The 23,977-nt window shown below is 41.7% G+C and overlaps 1 protein-coding gene across 1 annotated transcript; it reads right to left on the reverse strand.

The window, feature by feature from the left end:
* Nucleotides 1–21,353: 21,353 nt before the first annotated feature.
* LOC147904734 (glucan endo-1,3-alpha-glucosidase agn1-like) lies at nt 21,354–23,120 on the reverse strand. Its single transcript, XM_087397437.1, has 2 exons — nt 22,997–23,120; nt 21,354–22,710 (listed from the first exon to the last, which is right to left on the reverse strand). Exons 1-2 carry the CDS (start codon nt 23,082–23,084, stop codon nt 21,461–21,463), a joined length of 1,338 nt encoding a protein of 445 aa, XP_087253563.1. The 5' UTR covers nt 23,085–23,120; the 3' UTR covers nt 21,354–21,460.
* Between the last annotated feature and the right edge of the window lie 857 nt (nt 23,121–23,977).

Genomic DNA, 23,977 nt, shown 5'->3' on the forward strand with positions numbered 1-23,977 from the left:
CCACCTCAACCTAGGTGTCATTGAGTTGCATGAAAAGTGGCATGTCGGTTAGATAAGTACTTGATCCGATAACACACCTAGGACCGTGTTTTTTTACAAATGTGCTTGACACTAAGGCAAAAACGGTGTTTTATGCTTGATCGAAAATGCAAAGCATATCCGATGGGCACAATACTTTGCACACACCTTCAACTACGTGGAATTGACTTACATGCAAAGTGGTATGACCATCCCATAAGTGCTTGATCAGATAACATACTTAGCAGTGTGTTTCTTTACGGATGTGCATGACACTAGAGCAAAAATAGTATTTAATGATCGATCGACCATGCAAAGGATATCCGATGGGCACAACACTTTTCCTACACCGCAACCTAGGTGGTATTGAAATGTTCTCAAAGAGGCACACCCATCCGATAAGTACTTTGTCAGATAACATGCCTAAGGGCGTGTTTTTTTGCAGATGTGCATATCACTAGGGAAAAAACGGTGTATAATGCGTGATCGACCATGCAAAGCATATCTGATGGTGACAATACTTTGCACGCACCTCAACATAGATGAAAACGGACTTGCATGCAAAGTGGAGCCCCCATCCCATAAGTACTTGTTTGATTAACACACCTAGGACCGTGTTTTTTCATGGTTGTGCATGACATTAAGGCAAAAACGGTGTTTTATGCTTGATCGACAATGCAAAGCATATCCGATGGGCACAATACTTTGCACACACCTTCAACTAGGTGGAATTAACTTACATGCAAAGTGGCACTCCCATCCCATAAGTGCTTGATCGGATAACATACCTAGCAGCGTGTTTTTTTACGGATGTGCATGACACTAGAGCAAAAATAGTATTTAATGCTCGATTGACCATGCAAAGGATATCCGATGGGCACAACACTTTTCTTACGCCTCAACCTAGGTGGTATTGAAATGTTGTCAAAGAGGCACACCCATCCGATAAGTACTTGGTCAGATAACACACCTAAGGGCGTGTTTTTTTGAGGATGTGCATATCACTAGGGAAAAAATGGAGTATAATGTGTGATCGACCATGCAAAGCATATCCGATGGTGACAATACTTTGCACGTACGTCAACGCAATTGAAATAGACTTGCGTGCCAAGTGGAGTTCCCATCCGATAAGTACTTATTTGAATAACACACCTAGGGCCATGTTTTTATATGGTTGTGCATGACACTAAGGCAAAAACGGTGTTTTATGCTTGATCCACAATGCAAAGCACATCCGATGGGCACAATATTTTGCACACAACTTCAACTAGGTGGAATTGACTTACATGCAAAGTGGCATTCCCATCGCATAAGTACTTGATCGGATAACACACCTAGCAGCGTGTTTTTTTACAGATGTTCATGACACTAAGGCAAAAATGGTATTTAATGCTCGATGGACCATGCAAAGCATATTTGATGGACACAATAATTTTCCTACGCCTTAACCTAGGTGGTGTTGAAATGTTCTCAAAGAGGCACACCCATTCGATAAGTACTTGGTCAGATAACATACCTAAGGGCGTGTTTTTTGGCGGATGTGCATATCACTACGGGAAAAACGTTGTATAATGTGTAATCGACCATGCAGACAATATCCGATGGTGATAATACTTTGCACACATCTCAACCTAGTTGAAACGGACTTGCATGCAAAGTGGAGCCCCCATCCGATAAGTACTTGTTTGATTAACACACTTAGGACCGTGTTTTTTCATGGTTGTGAATGACACTAAGCCAAAAACCGTGTTTTATGCTTGATCGACAATGCAAAGCATATCCGATGGGCATAATACTTTGCACACACCTTCAACTAGGTGGAATTGACTTACATGCAAAGTGGCATGCCCATCCCATAAGTGCTTGATCGGATAACATACCTAGTAGCGTGTTTTTTTACGGATGTGCATGACACTAGAGCAAAAATAGCATTTAATGCTCGATTGACCATGCAAAGGATATCCGATGGGGACAACACTTTTCCTAAACCTCAACAAGGTAGTATTGAAATGTTCTCAAAGAGGCACACCCATCCGATAAGTACTTGGTCAGATAACACACCTAAGGGCGTGTTTTTTTGCGGATGTGCATATCACTAGGGGAAAAACGGTGTATAATGCGTAATTGCCATGCAAATCATATCCAATGGTGACAATACTTTGCACACACCTTAACCTAGCTGAAACAGACTTGCGTGCAAAGTGGAGCCCCCATCCAATAAGTACTTGTTTGAATAACACACCTAGGACCGTGTTTTTATATGGTTGTGCATGACACTAAGGCAAAAACGGTGTTTTATGCTTGATCCACAATGCAAAGCATATTTGATGGGCACAATACTTTGCACACACCTTCAACTAGGTGGAATTGAATTACATGCAAAGTGGCATTCCCATCGCACAAGTACTTGATCGGATAACACACCTAGCAGCGTGTTTTTTTACGGATGTGCATGACACTAAGGCAAAAATGGTATTTAATGCTTGATCGACCATGCAAAGCATATCCGATGGGCACAATACTTTTCCTATGCCTTAACCTAGGTGATATTGAAATTTTCTCAAAGAGACACACCCATCCAATAAGTACTTGGTCAGATAACATACTAAGGGCGTGTTTTTATGCAGATGTGCATATCATTATTGGAAAAACGTTGTATAATGCATAATCGACCATGCAGAGCATATCCGATGGTGACAATACTTTGCACGCATCTCAACCTAGTTGAAACGGACTTGGGTGCAAAGTGGAGCCCCCATCCGATAAGTACTTGTTTGATTTTAACACACCTAGGACCGTGTTTTTTTATGGTTGTGCATGGCACTAAGGCAAAAACGGTGTTTTATGCTTGATCGACAATGCAAAGCATATCCGATGGGCACAATACTTTGCACACACCTTCAACTAGGTGGAATTGACTTACATGCAAAGTGGCACACCCATCCCATAAGTGCTTGATCAGATAACATACCTAGCAGTGTGTTTTTTTCGGATGTGCATGACGCTAGAGCAAAAATAGCATTTAATGCTCGATTGACCATGCAAAGGATATCCGATGGGCACAACACTTTTCCTACACCTCAACCTAGGTGGTATTCAAATGTTCTAAAAGAGAGGCACACCCATCCGATAAGTACTTGGTCAGATAACACACCTAAGGGCGTGTTTTTTTGCAGATGTGCATATGACTAGGGGAAAAACGGTGTATAAGGTGTGATTGGGCATGCAAAGCATATCTGATGGTGACAATACTTTGCACGCACTTCAATCTAGTTGAAAAGGACTTGCATACAAAGTGGAGCCCCCATCCGATAAGTACTTGTTTGATTAACACACCTAGGACCGTGTTTTTTCATGGTTGTGCATGACACTAAGGCAAAAACGGTGTTTTATGCTTGATCGACAATGCAAAGCATATCCGATGGGCACAATACTTTGCACACACCTTCAACTAGGTGGAATTGACTTACATGCAAAGTGGCACGCCCATCCCATAAGTGCTTCAACGGATAACATACCTAGCAGCGTGCTTTTTTACGGATGTGCTAGGGAAAAAACGGTGTATAATGCATGATCGACCATGCAAAGCATATCCGATGGTGACAATACTTTGCACGCACCTCAACATAGTTGAAACAGACTTGCGTGCAAAGTGGAGCCCCCATCCGATAAGTACTTGTTTGAATAACATACCTAGGGCGGTGTTTTTATATGGTTGTGCATGACACTAAGGAAAAAACGGTGTTTTATGCTTGATCCACAATGCAAAGCATATCCGATGGGCACAATACTTTGCACGCAAAGCATATCCGATGGGCACAATACTTTGCACACACCTTCAGCTAGATAGATTTGACTTACATGAAAAGTGGCATTCCCATCGCATAAGTACTCGATCGGATAACACACCTAGCAACGTGTTTTTTTACGGATGTGCATGACACTAAGGCAAAAATGGTATTTAATGCTCGATCGACCATGCAAAGCATATCCGATGGGCACAATACTTTTCCTACGCCTTAACCTAGATGGTATTGAAATGTTCTCAAAGAGGCACACCCATCCGATAAGTACTTGGTCAGATAACATACCTAAGGGTGTGTTTTTTTGCGGATGTGCATATCACTACGGGAAAAATGTTGTATAATGCATGATCGACCATGCAGAGCATATCCGATGGTCACAATAATTTGCACGCATACCTAACCATGCATGCCTCAATAGTAGTGATTTATTTCCTTTCAATGCCAATATGAAAGGCCAGTTCCAAAACATAAAAAATGTAAACTGTGTTGCTGTTCAGCTGTGCAATGTGGTGGAATCAATCCCTGGCTATCTCGGCTCAGATTATGCTAAAAAAGAATGAGGTTATCTAGATGTGTATATGTATGTGTTTTGGACTAAGGCAACAACACTATTTACATGTACAGGTTTGGAGGAATGGGCCAAGAGGTATTTTTCAAGTTGGTGTCAAAGGTGTTGATGAGGGGTTCATCACCATCCAAAATGGGCAAAGAATCCCCATCTACCTCATGACATGGGCGAAGGACCATTGGAGTTATGGTGTGTTAATCATGGATGACATATTGACACAATCAATGCTAGTATATCGGGTTCATGTTGTGATCAACAACTAGTAGCTCATTACATCTTACATTGTATAGCAATATTTTGTATACCACATAGTGTATAATGCTAGGATGAACGTTAAGTGGATGTTTTTCTTTACGATAGGCAACAACCGTGTGAGTCATGAAGAAATTATTGGCAAACTTTTCACTCTCTAAGAAAATTTTAATTTGAACTTGGGCCTAGTTCGGATGTCAATTTCCACCAACAAGATTGATCTCATTGTCTTTGCATTGTTTAGCTTGTTCTTGACAATATTTAATTTCAAGTCGTGTGACAATGGGAAAGCTATGTAGATTCGAAAAGCAACATATGAAATGGCAATCACAAGAAATCCTCTACTATTAAAAGGTGCTATCGTGATGGACTTAGGGTGTAGAACATGCATATTAAGGTATGAAATGTTTGGCCCTTTCATCATCTTTCTTTGCTAGTATGGACAGTTGAAGTTTGGGAGAACTGGCCACAAGCTACTTTCTCACCTTGATGGTTCCAATTTGTTTGCACCAAAAGCTGGAGCAAAGAAAGTATTAGCAGTTCCCTGTGGCAATTTTACCAGCGTTCGACTATGACTATGACTATGACTATTGATATTCAGGTAATATGCCAGTATCTTATCCATTCGCAAGACTTATTCTCTGCGATTATATTCTCGATGCACGGGAAAGGGCTCATTCCCTCGGATTATAACTCTTTGGGGAAGGAAGCACACTGCCTCCCCGCCTATACTAGTGGTTATAATAATTATATATTACATATTATCATACCAATATTTTCAATTGCTCATCCATGCAAAATTGCTTGTTTTCCACATGGATTCTTACAACATTCCTCTCTTTTGATGCATGTTCTCGATGTGAGGGAGCAAGGGAATCTAAGCTGGATACAAGATCGAACCTTTATTCATATGATTGTAGTCCATGTAACAATATTCTATAGATTGCAATGAGGATCAGTTTTGAGCTCTTGTGAGCATTGTCTTATTCATGTATTTGGTGGGCTTCAACTCCCACAACGCACAAACAATATGGCCAAGTCAATAATTAATCACCACCCCTGACATTTGCCAGGAAGATCGGGTCCCAACAATGGACTGTGTGTTGTGTCTCATGTCCACATTTTTACTCATTCCATTTCTTCTTTTGAAAACTTGATAAAATGCTAGGATTCAAGTTTGATTTTGAGTTACTAGTTACATGGTCAATCACGGAAAAGCTGCCTGCCGCAACCTAGTTAATTCTAAATCATCGTAACTGCCATTCATCTTGACATGGCATCCCTTTCATCATGACTTGTGTATTCAAGGAGTCCACATGGGCCACGCAAAGTCCTTTCCGAGAGGAATCCGGACAGATTTCAACCAGAAAAGGGCGACAGTTGGCCCTTCCTGGTTGGTCGTCAAGGTGAGCTGGGGAGGCCACGTGGAGGATTCCCGTGAGGTCTGGCTGAGGTTTTGAGTGGAGGATTCTAGGTTTTAGGAGCTCAGATGTGGATGATCAGGATGTAATCATGGCCAACCACAGTGACCTTGACGGAGTAGGGAAAGGGAGGTGATGGGACACCTTTCCCCCTCATAAAATGGCGAGCGCATAGGTAGCCCACCAGCCATTTTATGAGCGGGAAAGGCCAGCCCCCCCTTTCCTAGCCCGCCATCATCAAAGGGTTGGGGAGAGGGATTCAAGCTAACACGTGTACATTTAGAGACGGTAGCATCCGGGCATGTTGTTTCCAGTAGGTGATTTCAGGGAGGGCATTATGATGAGGAAGAAATTTTGATCAGAATGTCCAAATTGATATTCCCTCCACCCAAGACTATGACAGTTGATGGCTCCACATTAGCAATAGTTGACGACAAGTGCACCTCAGTTTGTACTGGAATCCCTTAGGAAGACTCTTACTGCCTGTCATCAGGCTTTACTCAATTCCCTACCTATCAACTGCTTGTATTCGATTCCCTCTCACCTTGCCATGTTCGATTCCTTTAGGAAGAATCTTGCTTATGTGCCCATGTATGTGCATGCAAGAAAAAACACATCAACAGGACACACTATGTGTGTGTGCACATGTGCGCATGCTCGCTCGTGCATGCAAGGGTCAATAATTTGTTACACTCCTTTTTCTCCATGATTGCATCACCTTCCAGAATATGAGAGGGGGAGGGGGAGGGGGAGGCGGTAAGAAATGAAAATTTAGCTCAGAGGAAAAACTCGAGGGGGAGAGGGAAGGGGAAGATAAAGTAGAGAGAGATGCCAACAAGTATGGTGAGGGATCCAAGCGACCAAGCATTAGGTCGGGAACATATCCCTCAACTGCTATGTTTGTGGAGGATTGTAGGGAGGCAAAATGACATCTTTTTGGGAACCTTAAATTCTTGTCCTGTCATCTGATCATTTTAGCAATTTCGGACGTTTAACAATCTTCCCGTTCAAAAATTTACAAAATCTTCTATAGACTCATGTCCTTCATAAGAGGGGAAAGGCACAGAGAGAGGGGGCGAGAGGGAGGAAGAGAGACCGAGAGACTTTAAAGTAAAGAGATTTTCTGAAAACCAAAGAGAGGCAGAGAGTCATAAAAGGGATAAAAATAACTTTAAAAGATTGAATTAAAGGGGCAACTAGATTCCAATGCAAAGACTACCATCCCTTAAGCTTTATCTCATCAAGTATAAGACTCTTACATAGTTTTTGCTTGACTTGAGGGCCTTTACCCATTCTATATATCCAAATTATTGAAAAATGGCTCTAAAGGCTACACATGTTATAGAATTTTGTTTGGAGAAATAGATATGGACGAGGCATTTGAGTCATTCAATTTCACTCAATTTACTAATCTAAATAGCCAAGACATACAACCAATCTCATAAGCAAGTTGCAATAATAGGCGTGGGCTTTAGCTCAATTGCTCCTTGAGAGTATAGAAATTGATGTTTACTTTATGCAATTTTGTGAACTTTTTTCTATCACTTTTTTTTGCTCTAGACATTATGTTTATCTTAATTTATTTTGTGGACATGCTTTGAAGTAAATATTATTTTGAGAAAAGTACACTCTTTCTCCTAATTCCTTTTACATGCTTTGAAATGATTTTGCATGCTCTTCAAGATCACATATAAATTTATAAAGGAAAATAGGTTGAACATAACTCTGACATTGGTTTAGAGCATAACTCTAACATTGATCTAACTCTAGCATGAAGCACACAACTCCCACATTGATCTAATGCACCCATTTTCTAGAGCAATCCTTGTACCTTGAACTTACTAGCCATTGCCACTTGACTCTTTGAAATACTATTTGCAAGTAACAATGTTGACTCTAGCGGTCATGTGTACAATAATATCGATTTCGCATTGGGCAACATGCATCATTAAAAGATCTATCTTTTAACTATTTGTAGAAAACTAGAAGGAGAGAAGAGGTGAGGAGTTTGATAAGCAATATTCATGCAACGTGGTAGGAGGAAGCAATGGAGAACCATAACAATGAGATACTCCAACACATCATGTATAGTATTGACTATCAACTTTACAAAATAAGGAGCCCCCTTATGCTCCACACCTTACACACAAGGCACCACCTTACTATATATGCTACCAAGCCCTATCCAATATCCACATGTTCTAATCACCTTGACTATCAAATCTTAGCACCCCCCTCAATATGAACTAAGAGAGGAGTATTGCACTACATCAAGTAATATACAAAATGCGAGAAGCCTTTATCAATAGACTTATTACAAGGTTTTGGATAATAAGGAGACATTGTAGAAGGACAGCATATTTGGTAATGGCTCAGATTTTCTTTAAGAAACTTAAAAGATCCATTTAACCCATGGGTTGCATCTATTTCTCAAAAACATTAGTTTTCTCATGCCACATTTGACAGTGAGTCAATTTGGAAGCTTAGAATAATGCATATTTGGAAAGCCACACCATCTTATAAGGTTTTGAATTGTATGCCACTACTTGACAACGTGTCCCATAAAAGCCCAAAGAAGTAGAACGCAAAACATTATGATGTAAAACTTTCAAAAACATTCTTCATTTATTAACATTCATGTCACTCTTTCAAGCATTATTTTTTGTCGCTTTGATTTTTCATGCGTTACATGCATTATGATCCAACTTCGAATTGCAATCCTGAAGTTTCTCCTTTATGTTTCCTTTGTAAGAGCAAAAAAGGGGTCTCATTTTGGGAATGTGTGATAGTCCGTGGAGATTGAAGAATACTAGTTTTTATATATAATACTAGTTTTTAAACCCCCCACCCCCCCTTAAAAAAGTCATTTTTCTGAAGCACCTGTATCTTATGACATGCTATAAGGTTTAGTCTAAGTGCTTCTTAAGCTTTGGATCATAAAACTCTAAAAAACAATCATTCTTTTAACAATTCCTTAGAAAGAGAGAGAGAGGGAGAGAGAGAGAGAGAGAGAGAGAGAGAGAGAGAGAGAGAGAGAGAGAGAGATACTAACATTCACGGGTCATTTTGCTACAAAAGGAAGAGTGCAATGAGTTTAGAACTAGAATACAAAGCGATGTTTGTTTTCTATAGTACTTTGTAGGAAGGGGAGGATTGAGATGGAAGGGTAGAGTAAGACACTCATTCTACGTTAGAATGTTAGAAGCTAAAACTATAGGTGCCTTAAGAACTGGAAAACTTCTTGAATACCCTAGCAATTCTACTCCTCATTGGGGCTCCTACACAAGGCAATGCAGCTCCAACAGAGGCACAAAAGAGGGAGAAGGAGAGGGATAGAGTAGCAACAATAGAGGCACAAGAGAGGGAGAAGGAGAGGGACAGAGCAGCAGCAACAAAGGCACATGAGAGGGAGAAGGAGAGGGATAGAGCAACAGTGATAGAGGCACAGGAGAGGGAGAAGAAGAGAGATAGAGCAGCTCCAATAGAGGCACAGGAGAGGGAGAGGGGAGAGAGAGAGAGAGAGAGGAGCTATAGCAAGCAGGCCAAAGCAGGAGGGAGTAGAGAAAGAGGGGGGAGAGGGAAAATGCATGTGACTTGGTTCAAATTTGAGTGATTTGGTAGGCTGGACCAGAACAGTGGAGGGCAGAGGTCCTAGAAAGAGGGAGGGGAAAAGAAAAATTCACCACAAGGGCCCTACCATCCCATTGAAGGCAGTTTTGGGCTCATGTGGGGGAGGTGCACCTGGTAGGAGGGTCAAACATGGGTTAAGAGGGGGGGATGGTTTGGGTGGTCCCTAGTACTGTAAGGGGAGCAACAAATAGGGGCTCTTTGCAGGCCTGCCCACCCTCCACCTCAACATACCATTGCCCCACACCTTCTAGCACTCTCATTGGTACACCTCAAATCACTCTCTAATCCCTTGAAATTAGGAAACACTAATTGGAGGCCCTTTTGAGACCCCAATTCTCCCCTAATGAAAGTGGAACCATCACAAACATGAAGTATCCTTTTTGGAGAGACATCAAAACAGATATGATTAGCCTCTTGATGTGGACGGGCATCTTGTTGTTGAGCAGCATATGGTTGAGTACGTTCGTGATCATAACGCCTCTTGTAACACCGAAAGGATGGATGATTTATGCCACAATATTCGCAAGGAGAATTATTGGATAAGCGGGGTTGCTTAGTGGTAACACCATGTTCCTCATCATATTGCTGAGCCCAACAATCAGAGATAACATGACCATGCTTATCACAGTAAGAACAATATTTCTTAGGATATTTGAGACGAGAAGAATTTCCACCTCTATACGGATGACCACCACGTCCATAACCACCACGTCCATATTTGAAGAAAGGATGCTTGCGAGCAACACAAGTTGTCTCTGAATTTGCATCATCCATTGTTATCATGACAGATTCATGAGGGTCTTTATGACGCTCGCGTCGTTGAGCATACTCAATCAAAGAAATACATGTTTGATCAAAATCAATCTCATTTTTGTTGGAAAGGATGGTAACAATATTATCATATAATGGATCCTGGACTGTGTCAAGAAGATAGGTCACCAATTGATTTCGTGGAACAGGTGCACCAGCAGCAACAAGTTGATTGATGATATTCTTGAATGAGTCAATATGAGTTGTCATAGGAGCTCCAACTCTGTACGGAGTGCTCAAAAGATTACAAAGATAAAGAATCTTTGTGACAGATTTCTTCTCAAAACCTTCCATACCTCTATCCAAGGTAAGTCTTTTTGTAGTTGATCTTTTCTGAAGTTTGCTCTCTTTGGATTTGTACTTTCTCGTATCCAAAAAATGCATGATTTGGGTATCAGTGTTACATTTGTGTGTCGGGCGCATGTCCTTTTCTACTTTTTAGCTGTCGGAGTGCGTCTATAGGTGCATCTCAGAGCGCGTCTAAAACCGCGTCTACAGGCACGTCTAGACGCACGTCTAGCCTATTTGCAGACACAGACAACCGCATCTATAGATGCGCTGTTATACGTGAAAATAGACGCGCTAATCAGACGTGTCTATAGACGCGCTCCCACAGTAATCCTCTCTTCCCTTCCCCTTTCTTCTCAGCTCATCAGTAATTGTCTTTTTTTCTTTTTTCCAGTTCATCATGTGGCCACGAAGCGCTTCGGGCTCACCTGATCTCCGGGAGTCTATTTTTAGGGACATATATAACCTTTTAGGGCACCCTCCTAGTCTTGCGGAGTTATACGGGTATATGAAGGGTACTCTAAACACCCCCCAGGAGTCGGCACTACAGACTCCAAACCACCCTACACCAGCTAAGATCACCCCAGCGGAGTCAGCACAGCCCAACCGGCTACACAGCGCAGGCCCATCTCCCATGCCATCTTATGCCCCTTCCCCCATGCCGTCTTATGCCCCTTCCCCCATGCCTTCAAGAGGTCCTTCTGTCTCGCAGAGCCGTCGGCGTACTCCTGTGTAGTTGAGACTCGGTTCTCCAGCTACGAGTGGTCAACGTAGTCCCGTGCAGTCTCCAACTATGAGTGGCCAGCGTACTAGCTCGACACGACACGGTAGCAGGCGTAGTAGCAGGGAGAGCGGTGGGGGATGCATGGCACAGTGCTTTGGGAGGGGTGGCGGTGGGGACGATGATGATTCAGATGATTTAGACGTGCCTCCAGGTGATGGTACGATATTCTATGACATCACTCAGACAGGAGGCATCTTGATGGATGTGCGGGGGAAGGACATCATGGCCTTCATGCGCTCTGTAATTGCTAACAATTATAGAGATTGCTTTATCCACTTCAAAGACCAGCCAAAGAGGTTGGCTGATGAGACCCTCGCTACTGTTCGCTCTAGGTATCCTAACCCCCCCAATCGCTAGTTCACAGATAAATGGGCCAAGTCAAAGATTGTTACGATACTTGGCAATAAAAGATCTTCGCTTAAGAGGCATGCACTAGCGGAGCTTGCCAGGCTCGAGGGAGGTCAACCACCAAGGGGCCCACCCCACACCGCTCACAAGCGTGAGTGGAAGAAAGCAATGAAGTCAACGAGGGAGGACCCCAGTCTGCAGCACGTGGAGGCACGAAGGATCCAGATGGAGCAATATGGAAGCATGCATTTTGGAGCAGGGGGTGTTGAATCATGGGAGGCCCAATTTGTAAGTATCGATCTCAAATTATATTCCTTATGTAGTTTATTAGGAGGTTGTTTCTTTGTACTAATCCCTCTGCAAATTGTGTCGTCTTGCAGCTTGAGATCGTGGGTAGATACCCTACTCCTGTTGAGACAGCCTACCACCACCACCATCGCAGAGGAGATACATGGAGGCACTTCTATCATGATGGGTTGATTACTAAGGAGTAGTATATCCGGGCTACTGGAGTGGCCCCCGAGGTATTTGAAAGTAATTAAATAATGTTAATATTATAAGTAAAGATTTGATTTTTCATACATTGATATAGATTGTCCCTTGTTTACAGGCCCATGCACAAGACGACAAGGAAAAAGACAAGGAAGGAGGCGCAGAAGGGAGCGCAGAAGGGAGCATGGAAGGGAGCGAGGATTAGTCGTAGAAGTAGTGCTAGCTACTCTTTTTTGTACTTAAAGCCACTGGCTTGGCTTCGTGCCTCTTGTATATACACTCCTCTTATTTTTTGTACTTGAAGCCACATGACGTGGCTTAGCTTCCTTATTTTTTGTACTTGAAGCCACATGACGTGGCTTAGCTTCGTGCTATATGTACATACAAGAACTTTTTGAGCTTTCAATTTTATTGCATTTTGGAGTTGTAATGTTTTATTTGGAATTGTAATTAAAATGCGGTTGGCTATAAGAATTGAATTACACAATGTGAAAATGGGATTCTTGTAACTATATAGCATACACAACATACACAGCATTCTGTAAATTTTAAAAAAAATATTATGAAGCGCGTCTATCGGTGGGTCTATAAATGCATCTATATACGCGTCTGTCTGTTCGAGAAGCGTCTATTTGCGCATCTATAAACATGTCTATAAGACCGTTTAAAAGTGCATCTATACACGCATTTAACGATGTGTCTGTCTATTTTTAAAATTTTTAAGCAGAGCATCTATTTAAGCATCTAAATGCGCATGTATATGCTATATAGACGCGCTGTTAGATGCGGGTCTCCAGACGTAGAAATAGATGCGCAAATAGACGCGCCCGTAAGTTTTTTCTTTAGTTCAGTAAATGCGTCCGTGTGCATGTCTATGGGTGCTTTGTCTTGTTGTGAGCATATGCTCATGCATAAGCATAGGCAAATGCATATGCTTATGAAAAGAGGAGAAAAGATGATGAAAGAGAGGAAATAAGAGAGGGGAAAAGAAGAGAAGGAAGAGGGAAAAAGAGAAGGAAAAAAGAGAGGGGAAAAGCATATGAGCATATGAACATATGCTCATGCATAAGCATAAGCATAGGCAAATGCATATGCTTATGAAAAGAAGAGAAAAGAGGATGAAAGAGAGGAAATAAGAGAGGGGAAAAGAAGAGAAGGAAGAGGAAGGAAGAGGAGAAAAGAGAATGAAAAAAGAGAGGGAAAAATAAGAAAAGAGAGGAAGAAGAGGAAATAAGAGAGGGAGGGAAAGAGGGGGGAAAGACGGAGGAAAAGAGGAAAAGAGGAAAAGAGGAGAAGAAGAGGGAATAAGAGAAGAGAGGGGAAGAAAGGGTTCCTACGCCCATCACTACAGCTAACGCTTAAAGCGCTAGCTGCAGGTCAATGCAAATAACGAAAAACAAAAAAAGGAAAAAAGAGGAAGCACTTTCTTACCTGGAAAAGTCCTGCTTGGTGTTTCATGGACTGGCCCTACAAAAGAGAGAAAACATATCATTTTTCAGATAACTAGTTAGAAGAAGGAGGACTTTGGAGAAGCAACTTTCCAAAGGGATTGGATTGAGGGGACAAGCATAAGCCTACAAATAAGGAGAAAGCACGAAAGGAAGGAAAAGAGGAGGAAGAGAAATACCAAAAAGAGAATAGCAAATCTCGTTTTTTGTCCTTAATCTCTGAAAATCAAGCATGAAAATTAGCACATAGGCTTAGCAATGCAAGGAGAAACATGCTTCAACACTCACAAATTGAAATCTCACAAAATATGAACCTACGTTGCTTAAAGAGACACACCTTCTTGAAAAACTTCCTTTCACACAAGTAGACAGGGAGAAGGGAGGAGAGGGAGCACAAGTGTCAATGGGAGAGGGGCTTGGTAGGGGTGAGGAGTGTGGGGAATAGAGGACGAAAGCGAGGTCGCCGAATATAACGTGGGAGGAGAGCAATGCAAGGAGAAACATGCTTCAACACTCACAAATTGAAATCTCACAAAATATGAACCTACGTTGCTTAAAGAGACACACCTTCTTGAAAAACTTCCTTTCACACAAGTAGACAGGGAGAAGGGAGGAGAGGGAGCACAAGTGTCAATGGGAGAGGGGCTTGGTAGGGGTGAGGAGTGTGGGGAATAGAGGACGAAAGCGAGGTCGCCGAATATAACGTGGGAGGAGAGATTTTTGCTTTTCTCGCAAAAGAGTTGTGAAAGATGGCGTCGTGCGGGGTTTCAGGTTTTAGTCCCTCAGCGTCGCTATATAGTGACACTGGTCATTGCTATATAGCGACACTCATATCCTAAAAGTGTCGATATATAGCGACACTCATATCCTAAAAGTGTCGCTATATAGTGACACTCATACCCTAAGTGTCACTATATAGCAACATTTATACCCTAAAAGTATCGCTATATACTTATACCCTAAAAGCATCGCTATATAGTGACGAAACAAGGCAAAGCGTCACTATATAGCGATGGTTTAGGGCACTTGATCTAAGAAGAGAGGGAAAGAGCTCATGGGTGGCTACTTTTTGGATCTTAATGGATTTCCTTGCATTTTGTGTTGTGATTTTGGAGGTGTGCAGATGGAAGGGACACATGGAAGCTTGTCAGATGATGTGCCAATGCTCGGGAGTGTAGAGTGACTTATGGAGAGGTTGTATTGTCATTGCACTCATTGCAAGCGAGAAGTATGACATCAACGCCGTATTGTCATGCACCACTTGAGGATGTATGGGGAGGAGCCTAAACCAGTGCCCACCGTTGGTGGTGCACGTGGTGATGGATCATCAGAAAGTCAATGCTATTTGAGTTCGTGATAAATATTGTCTGTGTACACGACACGAAATCTTGAGACAAGATCTTATATTTACACGAAACCTTGAGACAGGATGAGGAGGGTGGCAAGGGTGGTGTGCATATACCTTCACACTTTGAGAAGGAGTATAGTCTTTCGGATGTGCCAGATGATGAGGAGGGTATGGTGGACATGATGGATTCTATTTTTAGGGGCAATGCACGTGATGTCGGAGTCTGAGGCTGTGTACATGGTACCTTTGATAGAGGAGTTACAAATCTTATGGGCAGGAGTGCGGGTCTTTGATATTTCCAGAGCTCCTAGACATACCAATGACATTTCTGTGTGGAACACATTGATTGAAAGAGAGTCACGTATAATTGTGGAGTCATGGCTAGCTTCACACAAAACAGGGAAAAGCGTCGCTATATAGTGACAGTTGATGGCACTTGATCTAAGAAGAGAGAGAAGGAGCTCATGGGTGGCTATTTTTTGGATCTTAATGGATTTCCTTGCATTTTGTGTTGTGATTCTGGAGGTGTGCAGATGGAAGGGACGAGTGGAAACTTGTCAAATGATGCGCCAATGCTCGGGATCACAGAGTGGCTTACGGAGAGGTTGTATTGTCATTGCACTCATTGCAAGCGAGAAGCACGGCATCAACGCCATATTGTCATGTGCCACTTGAGGATGTATGGGAAGGAGCCCAAACCAGTACCCACCGTTGGTGGTGCACGTGGTGATGGATCATCGAAAAGTCAATGCTATTTGAGTTCGTGATTAATATTGCATGCGTACACGACATGAAATCTTGAGACAAGAGCTTATATTTACACAAAACCTTGAGACAGGATGAGAAGGGTGGCATGCGTATACCTTCACATTTTCAGAAGGAGTATAGTCTCTCGGATGTGCCAGATGATGATGAGGGTATGGTGGACATGATGGATTCTATTTTTAGGGGCAATGCAGGTGATGTCCGAGTCTGAGGCCGTGTATATGGTACCTTTGATAGAGGAGATACAGATACCTTTGATATGGTTCATGGCACTTGATCTAAGAACAGAGAGAAGGAGCTCATGGGTGGCTATTTTTTGGATCTTAATGGATTTCCTTGCATTTTGTGTTGTGATTCTGGAGGTGTGCAGATGGAAGGGACGAGTGGAAACTTGTCGGATGATGCACCAATGCTCGGGATCGCAGAGTGGCTTACGGAGAGGTTGTATTGTCATTGCACTCGTTGCAAGCGAGAAGTACGGCATCAACACCGTATTGTCATGCACCACTTGAGGATGTATGGGAAGGAGCCCAAACCAGTACCCACCATTGGTGGTGCACGTGGTGATGGATCATCGAAAAGTCAATGCTATTTGAGTTCATGATTAATATTGCATGCGTACACGACACGAAATCTTGAGACAAGAGCTTATATTTACACGAAACCTTGAGATAGGATGAGAAGGGTGGTGTGCATATACCTTCACATTTTGAGAAGGAGTATAGTCTCTCGAATGTGCCTGATGATGACGAGGGTATGGTGGACATGATGGATTCTATTTTTAGGGGCAATGCAGGTGATGTCCGAGTCTGAGGCCGTGTATATGGTACCTTTGATAGAGGAGATACAGATTTTATGGACAGGTTTGTGGGTCTTTGATATTTCTAGAGCTCCTAGACATACCAATGACATTTCTGTGTGGAACACATTGATTGAGAGAGAGTCACATATGATTATGGAGTCATGGCTAACTTCACACAAGATAGCCAAGCAAGTGCTTCGGATACCAATCTTCTCTCCTCGTAATTGGATTATTGTGGGACCATACACAAAATCTATGAATTTGATTTCAGACAATTTAGTATTTTCATTCTTGATGTAAAATGGTTTAGAACTATTTACGACAGTCTTTGTTCTTCCCGAGCATTGTGAGCAGGTGCATAGTAATGATTTAATTAATTGAATTTTGGGTTTTAAATATCAATTGGTACATGTACTTAAGCATAGTTTCATATAATTGATGGCATTTGGCACCCATCTTCAATATCAGTGGTTTTTCATTTGGATCATTCTGATCCAAGATGGTGGTACGTGATCCAAGTTGCACCACAAAGTAAGCAAAATTTTGAAGATAGAGATGTGGATATGGTGATGCCACTACCAATGCTGGATCCAATTGATGTGCATAATGACATCATATGGGAGGAAGATGGAGATCACGATATTGAGGAAGAAGATGACGATCATCAAGAATCACCCGACTTTATTGAAGAAGATGATCAAGTCTATGGTGAATGTACAATGCCAAAGTACGATGATGATATAGAACATCAACTTAGTATAGAGTTGGAGATAGACTTATTTGGCACACTAGAGTTGGAGATAGACTTGTTTGGCGCTCAAGATGAAGCCAAGTCTCAAACATGGACATGAATATATGAGCTTCAAACTTGGGTAAAGCTGTCTTTAAAGGTTGGTATGGGGAAAAACACTATGTAAAACGTTGCTATATAATGCCCTTATATAAGTCTGGCAAGTGTCGCTATATAGCGACGTTTATAAAAGTGTCGCTATATAGCGACACTTTTTAAGCCCGCTTTGCATACCGACGATTAGCATCCTATGTGTGCTAAATGTCGGTGCTTAACCATTGGAATAAGACCTGTGTGTAGTAGTGTAAGACCACGATGCAGTAGTCCCACTAGTTTGGATTCCAAATTTTCAATTGGTTTTGGTTTTCAACAAATAAAAGAAATGTTATGGAGCATCCCCTCAAATGGGTGTTCATCACTTTAGCACAACATTGGAGGCCCATGAACCCATACCTAATGTTCTTTTTTAGGTGTGTCCTTGGGTTGAGGAGCAGCTCACGTAGTGTACTTTTGAATGATTACTTGGTTGCATGTATATATAGAATAAACTTTTGATGTTTTTAAATAAATTACTATATCCTATAGTCTTCAGGACACATGCTTCACATGCAATTGAGCACTAGTAATGCTTTAACGGTCTCATTCCAAATCGTTATTCCATAATTTTTTGGTTTCATGTTCAATTTTGGAATGTGTACTACAACGTGAAGACAAAGTTTGTTGAATTCCGTTGAGCAATGCATAAGCTATGGGTGATGCAAGATGCCTATATACCAAAAATTCCCTGAACCTCACCAGAAATGGCTACACCCAAGAAAATAATGACCCTTCATGTATCACTAATATATTTCATTATTGAAGAATAGTTTTTTTATCATCGTGTAGTAATATTATAATATACAAGAAAAGTAGAGAATTTTATATTCTAATAATTTCTTTGATGCACCAAAGATAAGCAACCTAAGCTAATATTAACTTATCGTAATTTCAACCATTTCAACCTTAATGTCACCTTTTAACATTTGTAGCTGCTAAGATATGGCAACGTCTGTTACTTTGTTTTTTTCTACTTAGAATGTGTAAAATGACAACTTTAATGTAATGTTTTAGCCATATAGAACCTAATTAATATCCCACTTCGATGTTAATGTTTTGCCAAATTTTAATATAATAAACGAGAACTTGAATGTCACTTTTTTCCCATTTAAAGTCTCATAAATGGAAATTTTAAAATCACTTTTATGCCATTTACAGCATAAGAAATGGCAGCCTTAATAAAACTTTTTTGCCATCTAAAATCTCATAAAGGAAACTTTTAATAGTTACAACATAAGATATGCAACCATGTTTTCATTTTTTTCCATTTATAACATAAGAGACATGAACTTATATGTCACTTTTTTTGTCATTTTTAACTTGAAAAATGGCAACTTGTATATCACTTTTGGCCATTTCAAACATAATAAATGACAAGTTTCATGTCATATATTGACCATTTCTTTCATGAAGTGAAATGTCTTGCGACTTCAACAAATTTTGGTGCCATTTCATACATAAAGAATGGCAAAAATATATGGCACTTTTGGTTACCATGTCCAAAAAATGGCACATGACATTTAAATGGTGGCATGAAATTGACACTTAATAATGTAGAACGATAATTTTCTACCTAGACTTGTAGTTGTGAATTTAGGCTTCATATATATAATATAAAAAATTATGTAAAAATATGTTGAATTCCACACATGGGAGCTATCAACAAATTAGATTTATTGCTTGTGCTATAAGTATGGGTTTTGCTTACTATGCCTAAGAATGTGCGCTTTTCAAGGAGGCACTCCCAGGAAGTTATTTGTTAGCTAAATGTACGGCTCACTCTAACCCACAAGAGACACCGAGGGGTGGATTCAACATGATATCTTGCATGAGGGAGGCCTCACCCTCTGTAATGAAGGAAGGCTCCACTTGCACCTCATAAATAGAGGTAATCTCTCATCAAGAACTCTACCTGAGACATATAGGGTAAAAGGGCTAGTAAAGAGACACATTTCTCTGAAATATCAAGAGCACCCCCTCTCCATGGGAAGATCTCCAAATTATAGAGAGGCATGCCAAAGGTAAAATATGCTCATGTGTCAAGCTCTTATATGAGGTTGAGTTAGTCAACAAGTGGCAAAGTACTCGCCCACCAATGCCTTTTGGTATTGGGTACTCAGGCTTTCCACTAAGCTATTCTTCCTTTGAAAAATTAATATTCTCCTTCTATGGTTATTCATGGGATGCGTTTACATTTTTAAAAGAGTTAAAAAATCAATATGGGCAACTCCTTAATATATTAAAAACATGGAAATTCCACTAAGGCCATAGAATGTTATTGTAGGCATACCTGTAAATAGTTGCTCGAGAAATATTTTCAATAACTTGTAAAAGGCAAACGAAGGTGTAAATTCAATGAAAAGGAAAGAGTAAATCCAAGTGAAGGTGATTGAATATGGGAAAATGTAGATGAGAAAGAGAGGAAATAAAGATGTGAAAGAGGGGAATATGGACGATTAAATATGACTACAACTTGGCCATGTTGGAAAGAGACCCTCATTTAAATAATATCATTTGCATTTAGTAAAGGTGGTGTCATACAAACTAAAAGACAAAACAATTCACTACGCCTCATGTAAGGCCAAAAACTTAACCCACACAAATTGACACTTAAGACCCTCTCAAAGAGACAAAAACTTAAACTTAAAACTCAATACAATGACATAATCAGGTATCACTAACCACTTGTTAACATGGTCAACTTGACCAAAGGGGGGTAGTAAGAGACAAAGAGAGCAGCCATCTCTAGAGAAAAATACCTAACGAAAGACAAAAGCACTTATAAGGATCTCCATAAAAGGATAAAAACTTGACCCAAACAACACAAAAGAAAGCCCTAAACAACCACTAAACCAAGATTTAAAGTGGTTAACTTGGCCAAATGTACTAACTTTTCAATCTTGGACTTATTCACTAAACAAGATTGTCCCTTAGGATGCTTGTAGGGCCAAAAAGTTATGGGAGTGACCCCTTTACCCTAATAAATGGATTGAGAAATATAATATGACATATAAGATTTCCTTGGGAGTAATGTTAGGACTAGGCAAATGTGGTGTAGGCGTTAAAGTCATAGGTAGTGATTTGTTGGTTGGAGATGGGAAGGTCAGCCATGAAGGATACGAGAGACATGTGGCAAGTTTTTACAAAAAGTTGAGAAAAATATTCTTCCATGTCAAGCTCTTATAAAACATTGAGTTAGTCAACATGTGGCAGAGACATGTGGCAAGTTTTTACAAAAAGTTGAGAAAAATATTCTTCCAGGTCAAGCTCTTATAAAACATTGAGTTAGTCAACATGTGGCATAGACGTAGTGGCCGGCCACCAATGCTTTTGGTATTGGGTATTTAGGTCTTCCACCAAGAATTTTTTTCCTCTTTTTTTTTTGTAAAAAATGATATTCTCCCTATGGTTATTCATGGGATGCCTTTGCATATTTAAAAGTGTAAAAAAATCAATAGGTGCAACCCTTTACACTAGTAAAAAGTTAGGGATGCACAAGAGTGACCCCTTTACTTAGTAAATATGTAAATATGTGAGAAGAAGATTGGGCTGGCCCCTTGTGAATCACCTAGTAAATTGATTGAGAAATATGATGTAAAGTATATAGATGACCCTCTCATGAGGAAGGAGTGATGCATTTAAAAAAAAAAAACCGACTCACCCACCCATTTGGCCCTATCGAGGGGCTCGAAGGGAGGTTGTCGCCTTGGTAGGCAGGCGCCCTACCACGTAGGTTGTCACCCCTGGTAGGCAGGCACCCTACCACTCGGAAGGCTTCTCGGAAGGGAGTGATGCTAGGATGAGGCAAACGTGGTGTAGGCGTTGAAGTCATAGGTGGTGATGTTGTTAGAGATAGGAAGGGCACCCTTAACGGACAGGAGAGACACATTGTTACGGCTCAAGGAAGCTTGCTGGATCCCTTCGTTGAACGCCATGCTCACCGTTGCAATGCCAGGCCCAACGTTTTCGAAGCTCTGCGTCTTCCCTCCCGACTCCAGAGTGATCGTAGCTGCCGCTGTGAGCTTCCCTGTCACGTAGAGCTTGTCATCCAAATACTGCGCATTCTCCACTACCCCCACCGTATCGTCGCTCGCCACTGCTTCCTTGCTGTGCTTGTAGTACACCATGTAGAGCTCATCCTTCGTCGCCGTCGGCTCTACTCCGCTCTTGAACCATTCCACGTAGTGCGAGCCTAGCTCCAGAAATGCTTGGTGAGGATAGCCCGTGTCGTTCCAGTCCGTCTCCACTGGCCCCCAGCTGCTTCCCACCGGCGTCACGTAATGCCTCTCTGCCCAGTCGTTCCAAGATATTATCTCCACCAGTTGCACGCTCGAGGCCACCAGTTGCGCCCACCTCGTCATCCATAGCCCCGCCCCTTCGTAGTTGCCTTTCACTTGATTTGAAGTGCTCGTGTGCGTGAAGAACCAGGGGCTCACGCTCGCCATGTATGTAATATTCGCTTGCGCGCACGCAGCAAGATACGCCTGGTCGTTGCTGTCTGACGGCGTATTGTAATCGCCGTTTACATATGGCCACGCAGATGTATCCCAGGCGAAAAGGCCGCTCAGTATTGAGCTGTAATTGCTGATCACGCTGGCGACGCTAAATTCCGTGCCGTCGGTAGGGAAGAAGGGTACGAAGAAGATGGTACCGTTAAATGGCTGCAGCACTTGAGTCCAGAAGCCCAGCCCTTGCACTTGGCCGGCAAAGGTTGTGAGCAATTGTTTTCCTTGGTATTGCAATTGATTGGGATGCCCTTGGAAAGTCGTTATCATGCTTTGCAGATCGGCAACCGATAGATTTGTTCCCGTATCCAAGTCAGCCGAGAAGAAGAGTTGAAAACCTGTCCCGAGCTCCTTGGCAGCGTCGTAGATATTCTGGGCTCGGGTTTGGTACTCCTGAGACCAGAGCATGGTTTCGAGGGCAAAGGCATCGATTCCATAACTCTGAGCAAGTAGGATCTCCTCTTGGAATCCTTCTACAGTATCGTTATACAATGGTGCCCACATCATGTAGTGGCAGAACACGAGGCGATCAGCGGCACCTGTATTCGATTCACGAGAGAAAGGCCCAAAAAGTCTCGTCATTGGCATGACAGCATTAATACGTCTAATACTTCAACAAGAACTAGATGTCTAGTGCGTCCAGTCTAACTTTCAATATACAGACACTACTCTAAGAAAGCTATCGATAGCAATCACATTTATGAAAGTCGAGTGACAGGGGAGGGAAAGGCATCAACAGCAACAACGTCTAGCACAAAAGCCTTAAGCCTATGAAAGTTAAAAACAATGGCGCATGCAACTACAAACCGAAGATAAATTACTTACACACAGCTCCAAAGCAGTGCAGCAGGGCAAATAAGCAGATTATACGCTTGATTGTACTCAAGACAGAGCTCTTTCGCTTCAAATCCATATTTTCTAGCTAGTCTCTCCCGAAGACGTCTTGAGGAAATGCTTTTCATAGGCTCTGCTGCCTACTCATGTTATATAGATACCGCCCGGAGCTGAGAGAGTTATTCAAGTCATCCCTTCTAGAGACGTCTTTGACCCAAGCAAGAGCGTAAGAATGGTCTCCTAACTTTTGTCGGAAACTTAAAGAAATGTTGAAGTCAAAGTTGAAAAAAGCGACCCGCAAGGAGTTATAGCGGTGATGGAAAGAAGGGTATTCTAGAGCATTTGAACTTACATAGTGTCCCTTGACGTCTTCCTTTGACACGCTCTCACCTCCATGTAAGGCCACCATCGTAGCCCACCAGCATGTCTACATCAACGCATCTAACCCGTGGAGGGCATGGCTTCTTCATGTGACGTAGAGTCAACGTGAAAAGAGTTGTTTGTTACTTGCCCTGTTAATGTGAATGAGTCTACGAGGAAGCCGCACTAACCCCGTGGTAGAGCTGCCTACCTTCCTAAGTGGCGGCCTCGTTCGATTCCCAAGGGGGCTAGAGGCAAGGCGAGTGCCCCAAGATAGCCTCAAATAAAGTGTATGAGTGGGTGGGTGTGTGATAATAATAATAACAATAATAATAATATATTATTATTATTATTAAAAAGTCAATGAGTCTATCCCCCATAAGTGCTTGCATTGTAAGTATAATGGGGCATAGCCAAGCATTCGGTCAAGCACCTAGTACCATTGATTAGGTATTAAGTTAAATTAGATTGTTGAGAGAGCCTATTATGGATAAGTCACCCTAAAGTTATGTTAGATTGTTCGGATAGTGCATTATGGATAAGGCACCCTACATGTTCCCCCTGTTCACCCCTCAATCACATATACAACATAAGGTGAAGCCATGTCTACAA

This window comes from Dipteris shenzhenensis, chromosome 2 (assembly GCF_047967505.1).
Source record: "Dipteris shenzhenensis isolate YYH24624 ecotype China chromosome 2, Dip_SZ_1.0, whole genome shotgun sequence".
Classification (NCBI taxonomy): domain Eukaryota; kingdom Viridiplantae; phylum Streptophyta; class Polypodiopsida; order Gleicheniales; family Dipteridaceae; genus Dipteris; species Dipteris shenzhenensis.

What these genes read in the sequence shown, in the direction of transcription:
- LOC147904734 (XM_087397437.1), bottom strand. Translation starts at nt 23,084, where the DNA reads ATGGATTTGAAGCGAAAGAGCTCTGTCTTGAGTACAATCAAGCGTATA. An exon ending in GCACTGCTTTGGAGCTGTGT is followed by an intron (nt 22,711 to 22,996) that starts GTAAGTAATTTA and finishes AATCGAATACAG; the next exon opens with GTGCCGCTGATCGCCTCGTG.